This window comes from Artemia franciscana, chromosome 21 (assembly GCF_032884065.1).
Source record: "Artemia franciscana chromosome 21, ASM3288406v1, whole genome shotgun sequence".
NCBI classification, from domain to species: domain Eukaryota; kingdom Metazoa; phylum Arthropoda; class Branchiopoda; order Anostraca; family Artemiidae; genus Artemia; species Artemia franciscana.
In genome coordinates this window covers 1,663,675-1,678,606 of record NC_088883.1, presented here as the reverse complement: position 1 = coordinate 1,678,606, position 14,932 = coordinate 1,663,675, and the positions used below count along the sequence as shown (strand labels likewise).

General features: G+C 35.6%; 2 protein-coding genes across 6 annotated transcripts in view; both read left to right on the top strand.

Annotated features, from left to right (window-relative positions):
• Positions 1 to 14,932, top strand: part of LOC136040575 (uncharacterized) — a 145,158-nt gene that overhangs the window by 115,505 nt on the left and 14,721 nt on the right. The gene's annotated exons all lie outside the window — the stretch shown is intronic.
• LOC136040581 (ADP-ribosylation factor 1-like 2) lies at positions 923 to 2,834 on the top strand. Its single transcript, XM_065724827.1, has one exon. The coding sequence runs from the start codon at positions 1,591 to 1,593 to the stop codon at positions 2,152 to 2,154; it is 564 nt and encodes a 187-aa protein (XP_065580899.1). The 5' UTR covers positions 923 to 1,590; the 3' UTR covers positions 2,155 to 2,834.

Sequence of the window (14,932 nt, the reverse complement as noted above, 5' to 3'; positions counted from 1 at the left end):
TTTTTAGTTTTTTATTGGTTTTTACCTTTATTTTAGCTTATTTTTAAGTTTTTTCCTTTTTTTTAGTTTTTTTTAGTTTTTAGTTTTTTTAGTTTTTTACCTTTTTTTAGTTTTTTTAGTTTTTTTAGTTTTTTAGCTTTTTTATTTTTTTTATTAGTTTTTAGTTTTTTTTGTAGTTTTTGCCTTTTTTTAGTTTTTTTAGTTTTTTAGCTTTTTTATTAGTTTTTAGTTTTTTTTTGTAGTTTTTGCCTTTTTTTAGTTTTTTTCTTTTTAGTTTTTTTGTAGTTTTTACCTTCTTTTTAGTTTTGTTAGTTTTTTTTTTACTTATGTCCTGGTCGTCATTTATACTCCCTGTGTCCCGGTGCTTTGTTGATTGCTAATCGAACATTCCTTTTGTCCTGGTCGCTTTCTCTTTGAGTGTCGTCATTTATTTTTTTCTTTTTTAGTTCTTTTAGTTTTTACCTTTTTTAGTTTTTTTTAGTTTTTTAGATGAAAATTTTTTTTAGTTTTTTCCTTTTTTTCTTTTTAGTTTTTTATTGGTTTTTACCTTTATTTTAGCTTATTTTTCAGTTTTTTCCTTTTTTTTAGTTTTTTTTATTTTTTATTTTTTTTAGTTTTTTACCTTTTTTTAGTTTTTTTAGTTTTTTTAGTTTTTTAGCTTTTTTACTTTTTTTATTAGTTTTTGTTTTTTTTTGTAGTTTTTGCCGTTTTTTAGTTTTTTCAGTTTTTTTTTTTTAGTTTTTTATTGGTTTTTACCTTTATTTTAGCTTATTTTTTAGTTTTTTCCTTTTTTTTAGTTTTTTTTAGTTTTTAGTTTTTTTAGTTTTTTACCTTTTTTTAGTTTTTTTAGTTTTTTTAGTTTTTTAGCTTTTTTATTTTTTTTATTAGTTTTTAGTTTTTTTTTGTAGTTTTTGCCTTTTTTTAGTTTTTTTAGTTTTTTAGCTTTTTTATTAGTTTTTAGTTTTTTTTGTAGTTTTTGCCTTTTTTTAGTTTTTTTAGTTTTTTAGCTTTTTTATTTTTTTTATTAGTTTTTAGTTTTTTTTGTAGTTTTTGCCTTTTTTTAGTTTTTTCAGTTTTCAGTTTTGTCACCTGATCCAGTTTTTTCAGGTGACGTCACCTGATCCATCCACAGATCCACACACAGACAACTTATTTTTATATATATAGATGATGAATGGATCAAAAAAGCTGATAAACAGAAAGTTATGCGAAAACCTGTCTAAGATAATGATGAATGAAAATGAAGCATAAATATATATTCAAGGAGAAAAAGATGTGACGAGATTATCACAACAAATCACACATGAAAACTGCAAAAAAATATTATCACTTTTTTGTTTGGGATCAACGTAAGGAGAGATAAGGATCGCTATAAGATATAATGTGAAGTTCAAAATTATATAAACTATAAGATATCGTGTTATTACGTTAACTCCAAAAATATTTATGGTGTTATAGTAACAATTCTACTAATTGAATTGAAACTAGAAAATTTTTTGAAATTTATAAAATAAGTTTTAATTTAATTTTGTTGTTAAGTAACTTTTACATTTAAATACAGTCAGATTTCCAATTATTACATCAGCAATAATGGGGCTAATTTCGGTAATAATGGAATTATTTTCCTCAGTTTTCCATAAATTGTTCGGAAAATTTCAAATGCGGATTCTCATGGTTGGACTTGATGGTTCTGGCAAGACCACTATATTGTACAAATTAAAACTTGGAGAAATTGTCACAACCATTCCTACAATAGGCTTTAATGTTGAGACGGTTGAGTATAAGAATATATCATTCACTGTCTGGGATATTGGCGGTCAAGAAAGAGTCCGAGCTCTCTGGCGCCACTATTTCGAAAACACCCAAGGAGTTATTTTTGTCGTAGACGCCATTGACAGAGAGAGAATTGGTGAGGCTCGTGAAGAACTTCAGAAAATATTGAACGAATGTGAATTGAGAGATGCGGTTTTGCTTGTTCTGGCGAACAAACAGGACCTTCCATTTGCCATGCATTCTGCAGAACTTAAAGACATGCTCGGTTTGGATCAAGTGAGGAACAGAAATTGGTATATCCAAGAGACCTGTGCAACTCAAGGCAATGGAATCTACGAAGGGCTAGACTGGCTCTCGAAAGAGCTATCAAAAAATCGCTAGTGATTTTTTTTTCCAACATTAGACTCAGGCGCTCGATTAGAAAAAGTTTCCTCTGAAAACTCCACTTTTTGCAACTTTGTGACAAATTTCCACGAGAATTGCCTGCAAACAGGCATGTTTGCCCTCGCTCACATTGGTATAACTAGCAAGTGAGAAAATGATGGCAAGTGGGAATACGGTGAATATCGAACCATAATCCGCATGGAGCTGACACTGACAAATGTCAAAGACTTCTTTGACTATTTTGAAGCTTAAATACCTGTCATTCTTTGAAATTGTAAACACAACACACTTTAAAAAATGAGCAAGATTAATAGATTTCACCCCGTGTATATTGTGCCGAAATGCTGCATGCCTTGAGACCTGCTGAGACTCCTGCCCTACTTAAGCGAAAGATGCGAATTGGTACCGAAGTTCCAAAATGGAATAAGATTTTGAGCTCGTTGAGGCCTGTCGTGTCTCTATGGACATTTTCTAAATGGTAGTGAGTGTAAAGGCTTAACACTAGTTTATTTTGTAAGGGGAGGGTTTCGGGGAAGGAGGATCGGCATCATGAGGTATATACTTGATGTGCAGATTCAGATTTGTAATTAGTAGGATGAAACAGATATAACATGTCTACATGTGTTGAGGGGAGTTGTTGGATTGCACGAGCCCTTATACCCTACTTAAGGCCTTGATTATCATGACTGTTATTAAAACATATATATATATATATATATATATATATATATATATATATATATATATATATATATATATATATATATATATATATATATATATACTAGCTGTATATATATATATATATATATATATATATATATATATATATATATATATATATATATATATATATTCTTCTATATATAAAAATAAGTTGTCTGTGTGTGTGTTTGTGTGTCGAGTGACGTCATGTTTGTGTGTCGACTGACGTCATTAAGTTTGTTGTCGTCATGTTTGTTATGACGATGACGTCATTAAAGGTATTTAAGACATTCGTTCACGGAAAAATGTTTAATTGTAAAATGACTTTAGAACCTACAATGGCAACAGCCGACACCTAGTTGGTGGGGGCGCTTCGCGCCCCCCAAGCCCCCCCCCCCGCGCGTGTAAGTCGTTACGCGCCATATTAGTTACGCGCCATTGTAGTTGTGTCCGTGTGTCCCACCTGTGAATATAGATAGATATATATATATATGTTTTTAATTACGTAAAACTTGCGAATATACAACACTCTTCGCTGTCCCATTGTCTGTGCATATAAATAGATTGTCAGGTTTACCGACTCTTGAACATGCAACATATAATTGTCCATGGGAAAAACAATCCGTATTCAGATCCATACCTCATTATTCTAATGATTGCCCTTGAGCTTTGTTGATGGTGATTGCTAATCGAACATTCCCTTTGTCCCCGTCGTCATTCATATATCCCCCTGTGCCCCCCGGCGTCCCCGTTGTAGTTGTGTCCCTGTGTCCCGGTCGTCATTTATATTTCCTGTGTCCCGGTCGTCATATGTGTCCCGGTGCCCCAGTCTGTAATTTCTCTTTGAGTGTCCCGGTCGTCATTTATATTCCCGGTGTCCCGGTCTGAGATTTCGTCAGTCGACAAACAACTTCATGACGGAATTTAGAAGCGACAATGCTGTCAGAATGTTTGAACAGAATGTCAGAACAGTTTGAACAGAATGTCAGAACAGTTAGAATGCGACACAAGCGACAATGAATATCCATATATAGAAGCCTGCTGCGTGGGGGTGCCTAGCTGACCCTTCACGTGTTGCTGCGGCACGCACGTTTTTTTTCTGCTTTTTTTTGTTTGTTTGTTTTTTGTTGTTTTTTCCCCTTTTTTATAGAAGTTTGTCATCTTTTTTGTTTTTGTTTTTTATAATAGATTGTAAATAGTGTAACATTTTACACTATATTTTACACTATTTTTATTGTAAATTTTTTTTTAGTTTTTCTCTTTTTTTCTTTTTTTTTTATTTTTTTTTTAGTTTTTTCTCATCCTGAGTTTTTTTTTTATTGTTTTTATTATTTTGTTTTCTTTTTTTTTAGTTTTTTCTTTTTTCTTTTTATTTTTTCTTTTTTTTTAGTTGTCTTTTTTTTTAGTTTTCGTTTTAGTGCTTTTCTTTTTTAGTTTTTTTGTTTTTATTTTTAGTTTTTTTAATTTTTTTTGGTTTTTCTTCTCTTTTTTTTGGTTTTTCTTTTTTTATAATAGACTAGCTGTTGGTGTGGCGCTTTGCGCCACATCAGCAATGTATATATAGATATGTATATATACTGTATATAGCACTGTATATGTATAGACGTCATACAAAAAAAACAAACATGCTTTAATTTTTTTCCTTTTTTAGTTTTTTCTATTTTTTAGTTTTGTAGATTTTTTAGCTTTTTTAGCTTTTTTTCTTTTTAGTTTTTTACTTTTTTAATTTTTTTTTCTTTTTAGGTTTTTCTTGTTTTTAGTTTTTTTCTTTTTTTTTCTTTTTAGGTTTTTCTTTTTTAGTTTTTTTTTCTTTTTTAGTTTTTCTCTTTTTTTAATTTTTTCTTTTTTTCTTTTTTTTTAGTTTTTTTAATTTTTTAGTTTTTTATTTTTTTAATTTTTTCTTTTTTTTAGTTTTTCGTTTTTTTCTTTTTTTTTGTTTTTTACCTTTTTTTTCTTTTTTAATTTTCATTTTCTTCTTTATTTTTCAGACGTCATATGCAAACCCTGAAACATACAGAAAGACAAACATGCTTTAACTTTTTTTTTTAGTTTTTTATATTTTTTAGTTTTGTAGCTTTTTTATAACTTTTTAATTGTTTCTTTTTTTAGTTTTTTTCTTTTTAGGTTTTTCTTTTTTTCTTTTTTTCTTTTTTTAATTTTTTTTGTTTTTTCTTTTTTTAATTTTTTTTGTTTTTTTATTTTTTTTATTTTTTTTAGCTTTTTTAGTTTTTTTAGTTTTTTTCTTTTTAAGTTTTTTACCTTTTTTTCTCTTTTTTTTCTTTTTTTAGTTTTCTTTTTCTTCTCTATTTTTCAGACGTTATATTCGGACAAACAACCACACATATGCGGACAAACACAAAACATGGACAAACAACTTATTTTTATATAGATAGAAGATTGCAAATAGTGTAACAGACGAACAAACAGTATATTTATATGTATAAAAATTAATTGTTTGTTTGTGTGTCTGTTGACTGACGTCATGTTTGTGTGTCGACTGGCGTCATTATAAGGATTGAGCATTATGCCGTCATTATAAGGATTGAGCATTATGCCGTCATGAAGTTTTTTGTCGACTGACGTCATGTTTGTCGACTGACGAAATTACAGACCAGGACACCGGGACACAAATGACGACCGGGACACAGGGAATATAAATGACGACCGGGACACAGGGAAGGTTCGATTAGCAATCACCATCAACAAAGCTCAAGGGCCAATCATTAGAATAATGAGGTATAGATCTGAATACGGATTATTTTTCCCATGGACAAATGTATGTTGCATGTTCAAGAGTCGGTAAACCTGACAATCTATTTATATGCACAGACAATGGGACAGCGAAAAATGTTTGTCGAGTGACGTCATGTTTGTTGACTGACGAAATTACAGACCGGGACACCGGGACTCAAATGACGACCGGGACACATGGAATATAAATGACGACCGGGACACTCAAAGATTAATTACAGACTGGGACACCGGGACACAGGGAATATAAATGACGACCGGGACACAGGGACACAACTACAACGGTGACGCCGGGGGGCACAGGGGGATATATAAATGACGACGGGGACACATGGAATGTTCGAATAGCAATCACCATAAACAAAGCTCAAGGGTAATCATTAGAATAATGAGATATAGATCTGAATACGGATTATTTTTCCCATGGACAATTATATGTTGCATTTTCAAGAGTCGGTAAACCTGACAATCTATTTATATGCACAGAAAGTGGGACAGCGAAGAATGTTGTATATTCGCCAGTTTTACGTAGTTAAAAACATATATATATATATATATATATATATATATATATATATATATATATATATATATATATATATATATATATATATTCTTCTATATATAAAAATAAGTTGTCTGTGTGTGTGTTTGTGTGTCGAGTGACGTCATGTTTGTGTGTCGACTGACGTCATTAAGTTTGTTGTCGTCATGTTTGTTATGACGATGACGTCATTAAAGGTATTTAAGACATTCGTTCACGGAAAAATGTTTAATTGTAAAATGACTTTAGAACCTACAATGGCAACAGCCGAGGAAGCTGCTCAAAGAGTCTATGCCAAAAAACTTGCTGCTGATAGAGAAAGTAAGAAAACAAAGCTTGCCGAGGAATCACAAGAACAGCAAGAAAACAGGCTTGCGGCTGATAGAGAAAGTAAGAAAAGAAAGCTTGCCGAGGAATCACAAGAACAGCAAGAAAACAGGCTTGCGGCTAAAGAACGCAAATCCGCGCAGTTAGATGAAAATCCACCTGGACAGCGAGAGTCAAAACATATCAAAACTGAAAATGATAGCGATGATGATTGGGTTTGGGATTTTGACTTGGATAAGGTCATCAATGCCTACCAGATTTAAGTTAAAAAAACAAAGGTTCGGCGTTATGTACTTCATAGTGACGCTGAAAAATAAAGGAGAAAAAGAAAACTGAAAAAAGATAAAAAACTAAAAAAAACTAAAAAGAAAAAACACTCAAAGAGAAATTACAGACCGGGACACAAATGACGACCGAGACAGAGGGAACATAAATGACGACCGGGAACCTCAAAGAGAAATTACAGACTGGGACACCCGGACACAAATCACGACCGGGACACAGGGAATATAAATGGCGACCGGGACACAGGGACACAACTACAACGGGGACGCCGGGGGCACAGGCGGGATATATAAATGACGACCGGGACACAGGGATTGTTCGAATAGAAATTACAGACCGGGACACAAATGACGACCGGGGTACCGGGACACAGGGAATATAAATGACGACCGGGACACTCAAAGAGAAATTACAAACTGGGACACCGGGACACAAATGACGACCGGGACACAGGGAATATAAATGACGACCGGGACACAAGGGACACATCATTAGAATAATGAGGTATAGATCTGAATACGGATTGTTTTTCCCATGGACAATTATATGTTGCATGTTCAAGAGTCAGTAAACCTGACAATCTATTTATATGCACAGACAATGGGACAGCGAAGAATGTTGTATATTCGCATGTTTTACGTAGTTAAATACATATATTTATATCTATCTATATTCACAGGTGGGACACAGGGACACAACTACAATGGTGCGTAACGACTTACGCGCGCGGAGGGGCTTGGGGGGGGGGCGCGAAGCGCCACCCCAACAGCTAGTATATATATATATATATATATATATATATATATATATATATATATATATATATATATATATATATATATAGTATACTAGCTGTTGGGGTGGCGCTTCGCGCCACCCCAACACCTAGTTGGTGGGGCGCTTCGCGCCCCCCCAAGCCCCCCGCGCGCGTAAGTCGTTACGCGCCATATTAGTTACGCGCCATTGTAGTTGTGTCCCTGTGTCCCACCTGTGAATAGAGATAGATATAAATATATGTTTTTAACTACGTAAAACATGCGAATATACAACATTCTTCGCTGTCCCATTGTCTGTGCATATAAATAGATTGTCAGGTTTACTGACTCTTGAACATGCAACATATAATTGTCCATGGGAAAAACAATCCGTATTCAGATCTATACCTCATTATTCTAATGATGTGTCCCTGTGTCCCGGTCGTCATTTATATTCCCTGTGTCCCGGTCGTCATTTGGGTCCCGGTGTCCCAGTTTGTAATTTCTCTTTGAGTGTCCCGGTCGTCATTTATATTCCCTGTGTCCCGGTCGTCATTTGTGTCCCGGTCTGTAATTTCTATTCGAACAATCCCTGTGTCCCGGTCGTCATTTATATATCCCGCCTGTGCCCCCGGCGTCCCCGTTGTAGTTGTGTCCCTGTGTCCCGGTCGTCATTTATATTCCCTTTGTCCCGGTCGTGATTTGTGTCCGGGTGTCCCAGTCTGTAATTTCTCTTTGAGGTTCCCGGTCGTCACTTATATTCCCTCTGTCTCGGTCTAATGACGTCACCGTCAAAGCAAAAATGACGACAACTAATTTCATGACGTCAGTCGACACAGAAACATGACGTCACCTGATCCACAGACAGACAGACAGATAACTTATTTTTATATATATAGATATACTAGCTGTTGGGGTGGCGCTTCGTGCCACCCCAACACCTAGTTGGTGGGGCGCTTCGCGCCCCCCCCCCAAGCCCCCCCCCGCGCGCGTAAGTCGTTACGCGCCATTGTAGTTGTGTCCCTGTGTCCCACCTGTGAATATAGATAGATTTATATATGTGTTTCAAACTACGTAAAAATTGCGAATATACAACATTTTTGGCTTTCCCACTACTGGAAGCTTTCCGTTTCCAATTGCCAGCAATTGATCTGAAAATGTTTGACCAGAATCATCGTTTTGCAATCGGACACGCATATTTGTAGTTAATTTTAATATTTTTACGTGTGCCCATAAATTAGAATTATTCAGGCAAGCATTCATTTCGTCTGCAGGAGTTAAACTACGTAAAAATTGCGAATATACAACATTCTTGGCTTTCCCATTGTCTGTGCATATACAAAGCCGTATGCACTAATAATGACGTCATATGCAAACGCTCTTTTTACAAACAAACAAACATGCATACACACAACTCGTTTTTATATAGATAGATAGATAGATGGATACAATACAAATTAACTGCGTAAAACTTTATGTGTTTCAAACTACGTAAAAATTGCGAATATACAACATTTTTGGCTTTCCCACTACTGGAAGCTTTCCGTTTCCAATTGCCAGCAATTCATCTGAAAATGTTTGACCAGAATCATCGTTTTGCAATCGGACACGCATATTTGTAGTTAATTTTAATATTTTTACGTGTGCCCATAAATTAGAATTTTTCAGGCAAGCATTCATTTCGTCTGCAGGAGTTAAACTACGTAAAAATTGCGAATATACAACATTCTTGGCTTTCCCATTGTCTGTGCATATACAAAGCCGTATGCACTAATAATGACGTCATATGCAAACGCTCTTTTTACAAACAAACAAACATGCATACACACAACTCGTTTTTATATAGATAGATAGATAGATGGATACAATACAAATTAACTGCGTAAAACTTGCGAATATACAACATTCTTCGCTGTCCAATTGTCGCTGCATATAAATAGATTGTCAGGTTTACCGACCCTCGAACATGCAACGTACAATTGTCCATGGGAAAAACAATCAGTATTAAGATCTATACCACATTTTTCTAATGATTGACCTTGAGCTTTGTTAATGGTGATTGCAAATGCTAATCGAATTGGGAATTGCAATCTTTTAAATTGAAAAGGCAGATCCGTTGGAATCATGGGAATGCGAGGAATAAGAACAGCCTTACCCTCAAAATGCCCTGTCAAGATTGTCGCCTTTATTAGGCTTTCCATTGTTTTTTTTACGGCAAGTCGCGTGCCATTGCAAAGCTTTGGTGGGTCGCCTATTTTTAGTTGTAGCACGTGTGGTGGAAACCCTGAAAGATATATGGAATTTAAAAATTCAGATGGATAATTAACCGCTTCATTTGGTTCCAAAACTGTGTCGACTGACTTGCAAAGGACTGCCTGGTCTCGAATCTTGGTCAAAACAATATTGTTGATTTCGTGGACGTCTATATTTTTGGGTGCGAAATGTTATTTTGTACATACGACAATAGATCACTCGTACTGTAACTTTGTTCACGATCCAATTCTACACATGTCGAAACAGCAGCGATACGGTTAGGTGAAGGCATTCCCAAATCCTGAAGAGGTTTGTTTGCCATACGTACGCACAAATCTTCTATAATAACTAAAGTGTCGTTATAAATTTCTGATGTAAAATCAAAAGTCATTTCTGACGTCTCTAACTGTTTTCGATGGAGTATATCTTCGGACATTTTTGACTTATATTTTTCCCATAACTCTGTAGGAGCTGATGGAGAGCAAGTGTACGAATTTGACTTGGGGTTGACGTTTCGCACGCGTCATTGATGCAGTTATCCCAGTGTTGGTCATTCTCCAATAAATTCAGAGCTTGGCATGCACTACGGTAAGTGTCATGTATAGTACCGTTTACAGTTCTCAAATACTCAAAGGATGTCGGACCGGGTACATTCACCAAAAGCAGGCGTAGAAAGAAGCATTCATGTTGATTGGGGTGAACGGTGTAGAGTCTTCCTATCGTGGTATCTTTGAAGATGGTAGGTTGGCCGTAAACCCACTGGTTATCTACTTCGATGGTGGTACCGTTGCCATTGTAGGTTTTTCAGTCATTTTACAATTAGAAATTTCTCTTTCAACGGTCTTCTTACAATTAAAAATTTGTCTTTGAACGATATTCTTAAATACCTGTGTCCTGGTCGTCATTTATATTCCCTGTGTCCCGGTCGTCATTTGTGTCCCGGTATCCCAGTCTGTAATTTCTCTTTTTTCTTTTTTCAGTTTTCTTTTTCTTCTTTATTTTTCAGCTTCACTATGAAATACATATCGCCGAACCTTTGTTTTTTTAACTAAAATCTGGTAGTCATTGATGACCTTTTCCAAGTCAAAATCCCAAACCCAATCATCATCGCTATCATTTTCAGTTTTAATATGTTTTGACTCTCGCTGTCCAGGTGGATCTTCATCTAACTGCGCGGTTTTGCGTTCTTTAGCCTCAAGCCTGTTTCCTTGCTGTTCTTTTGATTCCTCGGCACGCTTTCTTTTCTGACTTTCTCTATCAGCAGCAAGTTTTTTGGCATAGACTCTTTGAGCATCTTCATCAGTCATTGTAAACTTAAACATTAATAGAATTCTACGCGAACATATGTCTTATATAAGTTGAATGACGTCACCTTCAAAGCAAAAATGATGGCAACTAATTTCATGACGTCAGCCGAAACATGACGTCACCTGATCCACAGATCCACACACAGACAACTTATTTTTATATATATAGATATATATATATATATATATATATATATATATATATATATATATATATATATATATATATATATGTATATTCACAGGGACACAACTACAATGGCGCGTAACGACTTACGCGCTTGGGGGGGGGGTGCGAAGCGTCCCCACCAACTAGGTGTTGGGGTGAGGCGAAGCGCCACCCCAACAGCTAGTTTATATATATATATATATATATATATATATATATATATATATATATATATATATATATATATATATATATATATATATAACTAGCTGTTGGGGTTACGCGCCATATTAGTTACGCGCCATTGTAGTTCTGTCCCTGTGTCCCCCCTGTAAATATAGATAGATATATATATGTTTTTAACTATGTAAAACTTGCGAATATACAACATTCTTGGCTGTCCCATCGTCTGTGCATATACATAGTCTTATATACTTACAATGACGTCATATGCAAACGCTCTTTTTACAAACAAACAAACATGCTTACGTACAACTTATTTTTATATAGATAGATAGATAGATATACATATACAATACAAATTAACTACGTAAAACTTGCGAATATACAACATTCTTCGCTGTCCCATTGTCAGTGCATATAAATAGATTGTCAGGTTTACCGACCCTCGAACATGCAACGCACAATTGTCCATGGGAAAAACAATCTGTATTAAGGTCTATACCGCATTTTTCTAATGATTGCCCTTGAGCTTTGTTGATGGTGATTGCAAATGCTAATCGAATTGGGAATTGCAATCTTTTAAATTGAAAAGGCAGATCTGTTGGAATCATGGGAATGCGAGGAATAAGAATAGCCTCACCCTCAAAAGGCCATGTCAAGATTGTTGCCTCTATTACGTTTTCCATTGTTTTTTTTTTACGGCAATTCGCTTGCCGTTGCAAAGCTTTGGTGGGTTGATATTTCGTAACAATATTATTGGTACGCCTATTTTTAGTTATAGCACGTGTGGTGGAAACCCTGGGAGATTCAGGGAATTTAAAACTTCAGACGGATAATTAACCGCCTCATTTGGTTCCAGAACTGTGTCGACTGACTTGTAAAGGACTGCCTGGTCTCGAATCTTGGTCAAAACAATATTGTTGATTTCTTGGACGACTTTATTCTTGGCTGCCAGAATCGCTCGTTCACTTAGCCATTTATGATTTTTATAATTGGTTAGAAAATTCGGAAATACTTTTTCAACCAATTCATTTTTGGACGTCACTAAATTACAGAATTCAGCAGGCAGTTGTAGACGTCCTGAAATTGAGTCTACTGGGAGCTTTTCGTTTCCAATTGCCTGCCATTGATCTGAAAATTTTTGACCAGTCATCGTTTTGCAATTGGACACGCATGTTTGTAGTTAATTTTAATGTCTTTACGTGTGACCATAAATTAGAATTTTTCAGGCAAGCATTCATTTTGTCTGCAAGGGTTGATCTAGGTATTATAGGTAATGTTTGCCTGAAATCTCCCGCAAGCAATATTAATGTGCTGCCAAAGGGTTTCGAATTTCCTCGCAAATCTCTCAATGATTGATCCAGAGCCTCGAGCGATTTTTTGTGTGTCATTGTGCACTCGTCCCAAATAATAAGTTTGCATTGCTGCAATACTTTACCCATCCCAGATGATTTGGAAATATTGCACGTGGGAGTTTCTGTAGAATGAAAATTCAGAGGCAATTTCAAAGCGGAATGAGCAGTTCTTCCACCAGGCAGCAACGTTGCGGCCATTCCAGACGACGCAATTGCCAACACTATGTCATTTTTTGATCGAATTGATGCCAGAATCAATTTTATCACAAATGTTTTACAAGTACATCCCGGTGCATCCAAAAAGAAGATTTTTCCAACGTTGTTATCGGCACAATGCATTATCTTATCATAAATGTCCTTTTGCTCAGACGTTAACTTAGAAATGTTATTTTGTACATACGGCAATAGATCACTCGTGCTGTAGCTTTGTTCACGATCCAATTCTACACATGTTGAAACAGCAGCGCTACGATTAGGTGAAGGCATTCCCAAACCCTGAAGAGGTTTGTTTGCCGTACATACGCACAAATCTTCAATAATGACTAAAGTGTGGTTATAAATTTCTGATGTATAATCAAAAGTCATATCTGACGTCTCTAGCCGTTTTCGATGGAGTATATCCTCGGCCATTTTCGATTTATATTTTTCTCAAAGCTCTGTAGGAGCTGAAGGAGAGCAAGTTGTTAGTATGATTCCAAACAATGCACGAATTTGACTTGGAGTTGACGTTTCGCACGCGTCATTGATGCAGTTATCCCAGTATTGGTCATTCTCCAATAAATTCAGAGCTTGGCATGCACTACGGTAAGTGTCATGTATAGTACCGTTTACAGTTCTCAAATACTCAAAGGACGTCGGACCGGGTACATTCACCAAAAGCAGGTGGAGAAAGAAGCATTCATGTTGATTGGGGTGAATGGTGTAGTCTTCCTATCGCGGTATCTTTGAAGGTGGTAGGTTGGCCGTCGACTGACTTACCCTGTTTTCGACGTTCAAATGATTTCTTTTTAGCATTCCACGTGTAATACGAAGGTACTTCATATACATTTTTTTTTGCAAAAGAATCATTTTGACATAACGAAAAGACAGCAGTTAACGTTGTATCCGGTGGATTCAGGGCTCTTTGTTGCACTTTGGATTCCAAAAAATAAACAAGTTGTCCATTCTGTAAATGTACCGCTAAGTGAACGACAGCTGGACTTCGTTCATGTATCGCAAATGAAAGAATTCGCCAAACAACCTCACTACTGTTTACGTATCTTCCAGCCTGATATTGTACGATTTCATCGATATCACTGGTTTCGGATTGCAAGCCAAAAACTGCCATGTCGCTGCCTTTGTTGACGTATTTACATATGTATTTGATTGCCTTTACAAAGTTACAGTATTCAACGTTTATGTTAGCATTAAGTGTTTTTGATAATAAAGGTGAATATGGAACAACCCACTGGTTATCTTCTTCGATGTTTGTACCGTTATGCTTCTTTGTTATTGCTGTTTTACCGCCATCTTCAGTAGATCTTCTTCTGTATAGTGGGTAACCATCATTGCCGGTAACTGTTTTTGGTACTAAAAGTCGAGGATATTGCTTTGTGCACCTTCCTTTGGCCATGCATGGTGATTTTTCATTCAGTGCACTGCAAGGTCCATGTATCATATTTTTTACCACAATATCATATACGCCCTTATCGACATTTTCATCAGGTATTTCAGGGGAAATCACATCGTAGATTTCATTAGAAGTAATTTTATCATGTAGCCAGATTAAAATATGTGCGTGTGGCAATCCTCGTTTTTGCCATTCCACTGAGTACATCCAGCATCGCACTGGCCCAAACACTTTAAGATTTACTATGTAGTTTATCAGTGATTTCAACTTTTGCCGGAAGACACGGGCCGTAATGTCATGTCTATGAACCGCCGATTGTCCTTGAAGTAAAAGCTGCTGCATCTCTTCCCAAGATTGATTACATGTAAATGTAATAAATAAATATGGGTGACCATAGAGACGAACATACGCAATAGCATCTTGAGCATATTCATGCATATGACGGGGACTGCCAGCATATGACGAAGGTAAAATCGTTAATCTTCCAACGTTAGTGGTATTACCGTCATTTACAACTGCATCTCGCAAATGA

Excerpts from the sequence above, each read along its gene's own strand:
- LOC136040581 (XM_065724827.1), top strand. The coding sequence starts at position 1,591 with ATGGGGCTAATTTCGGTAATAATGGAATTATTTTCCTCAGTTTTCCAT.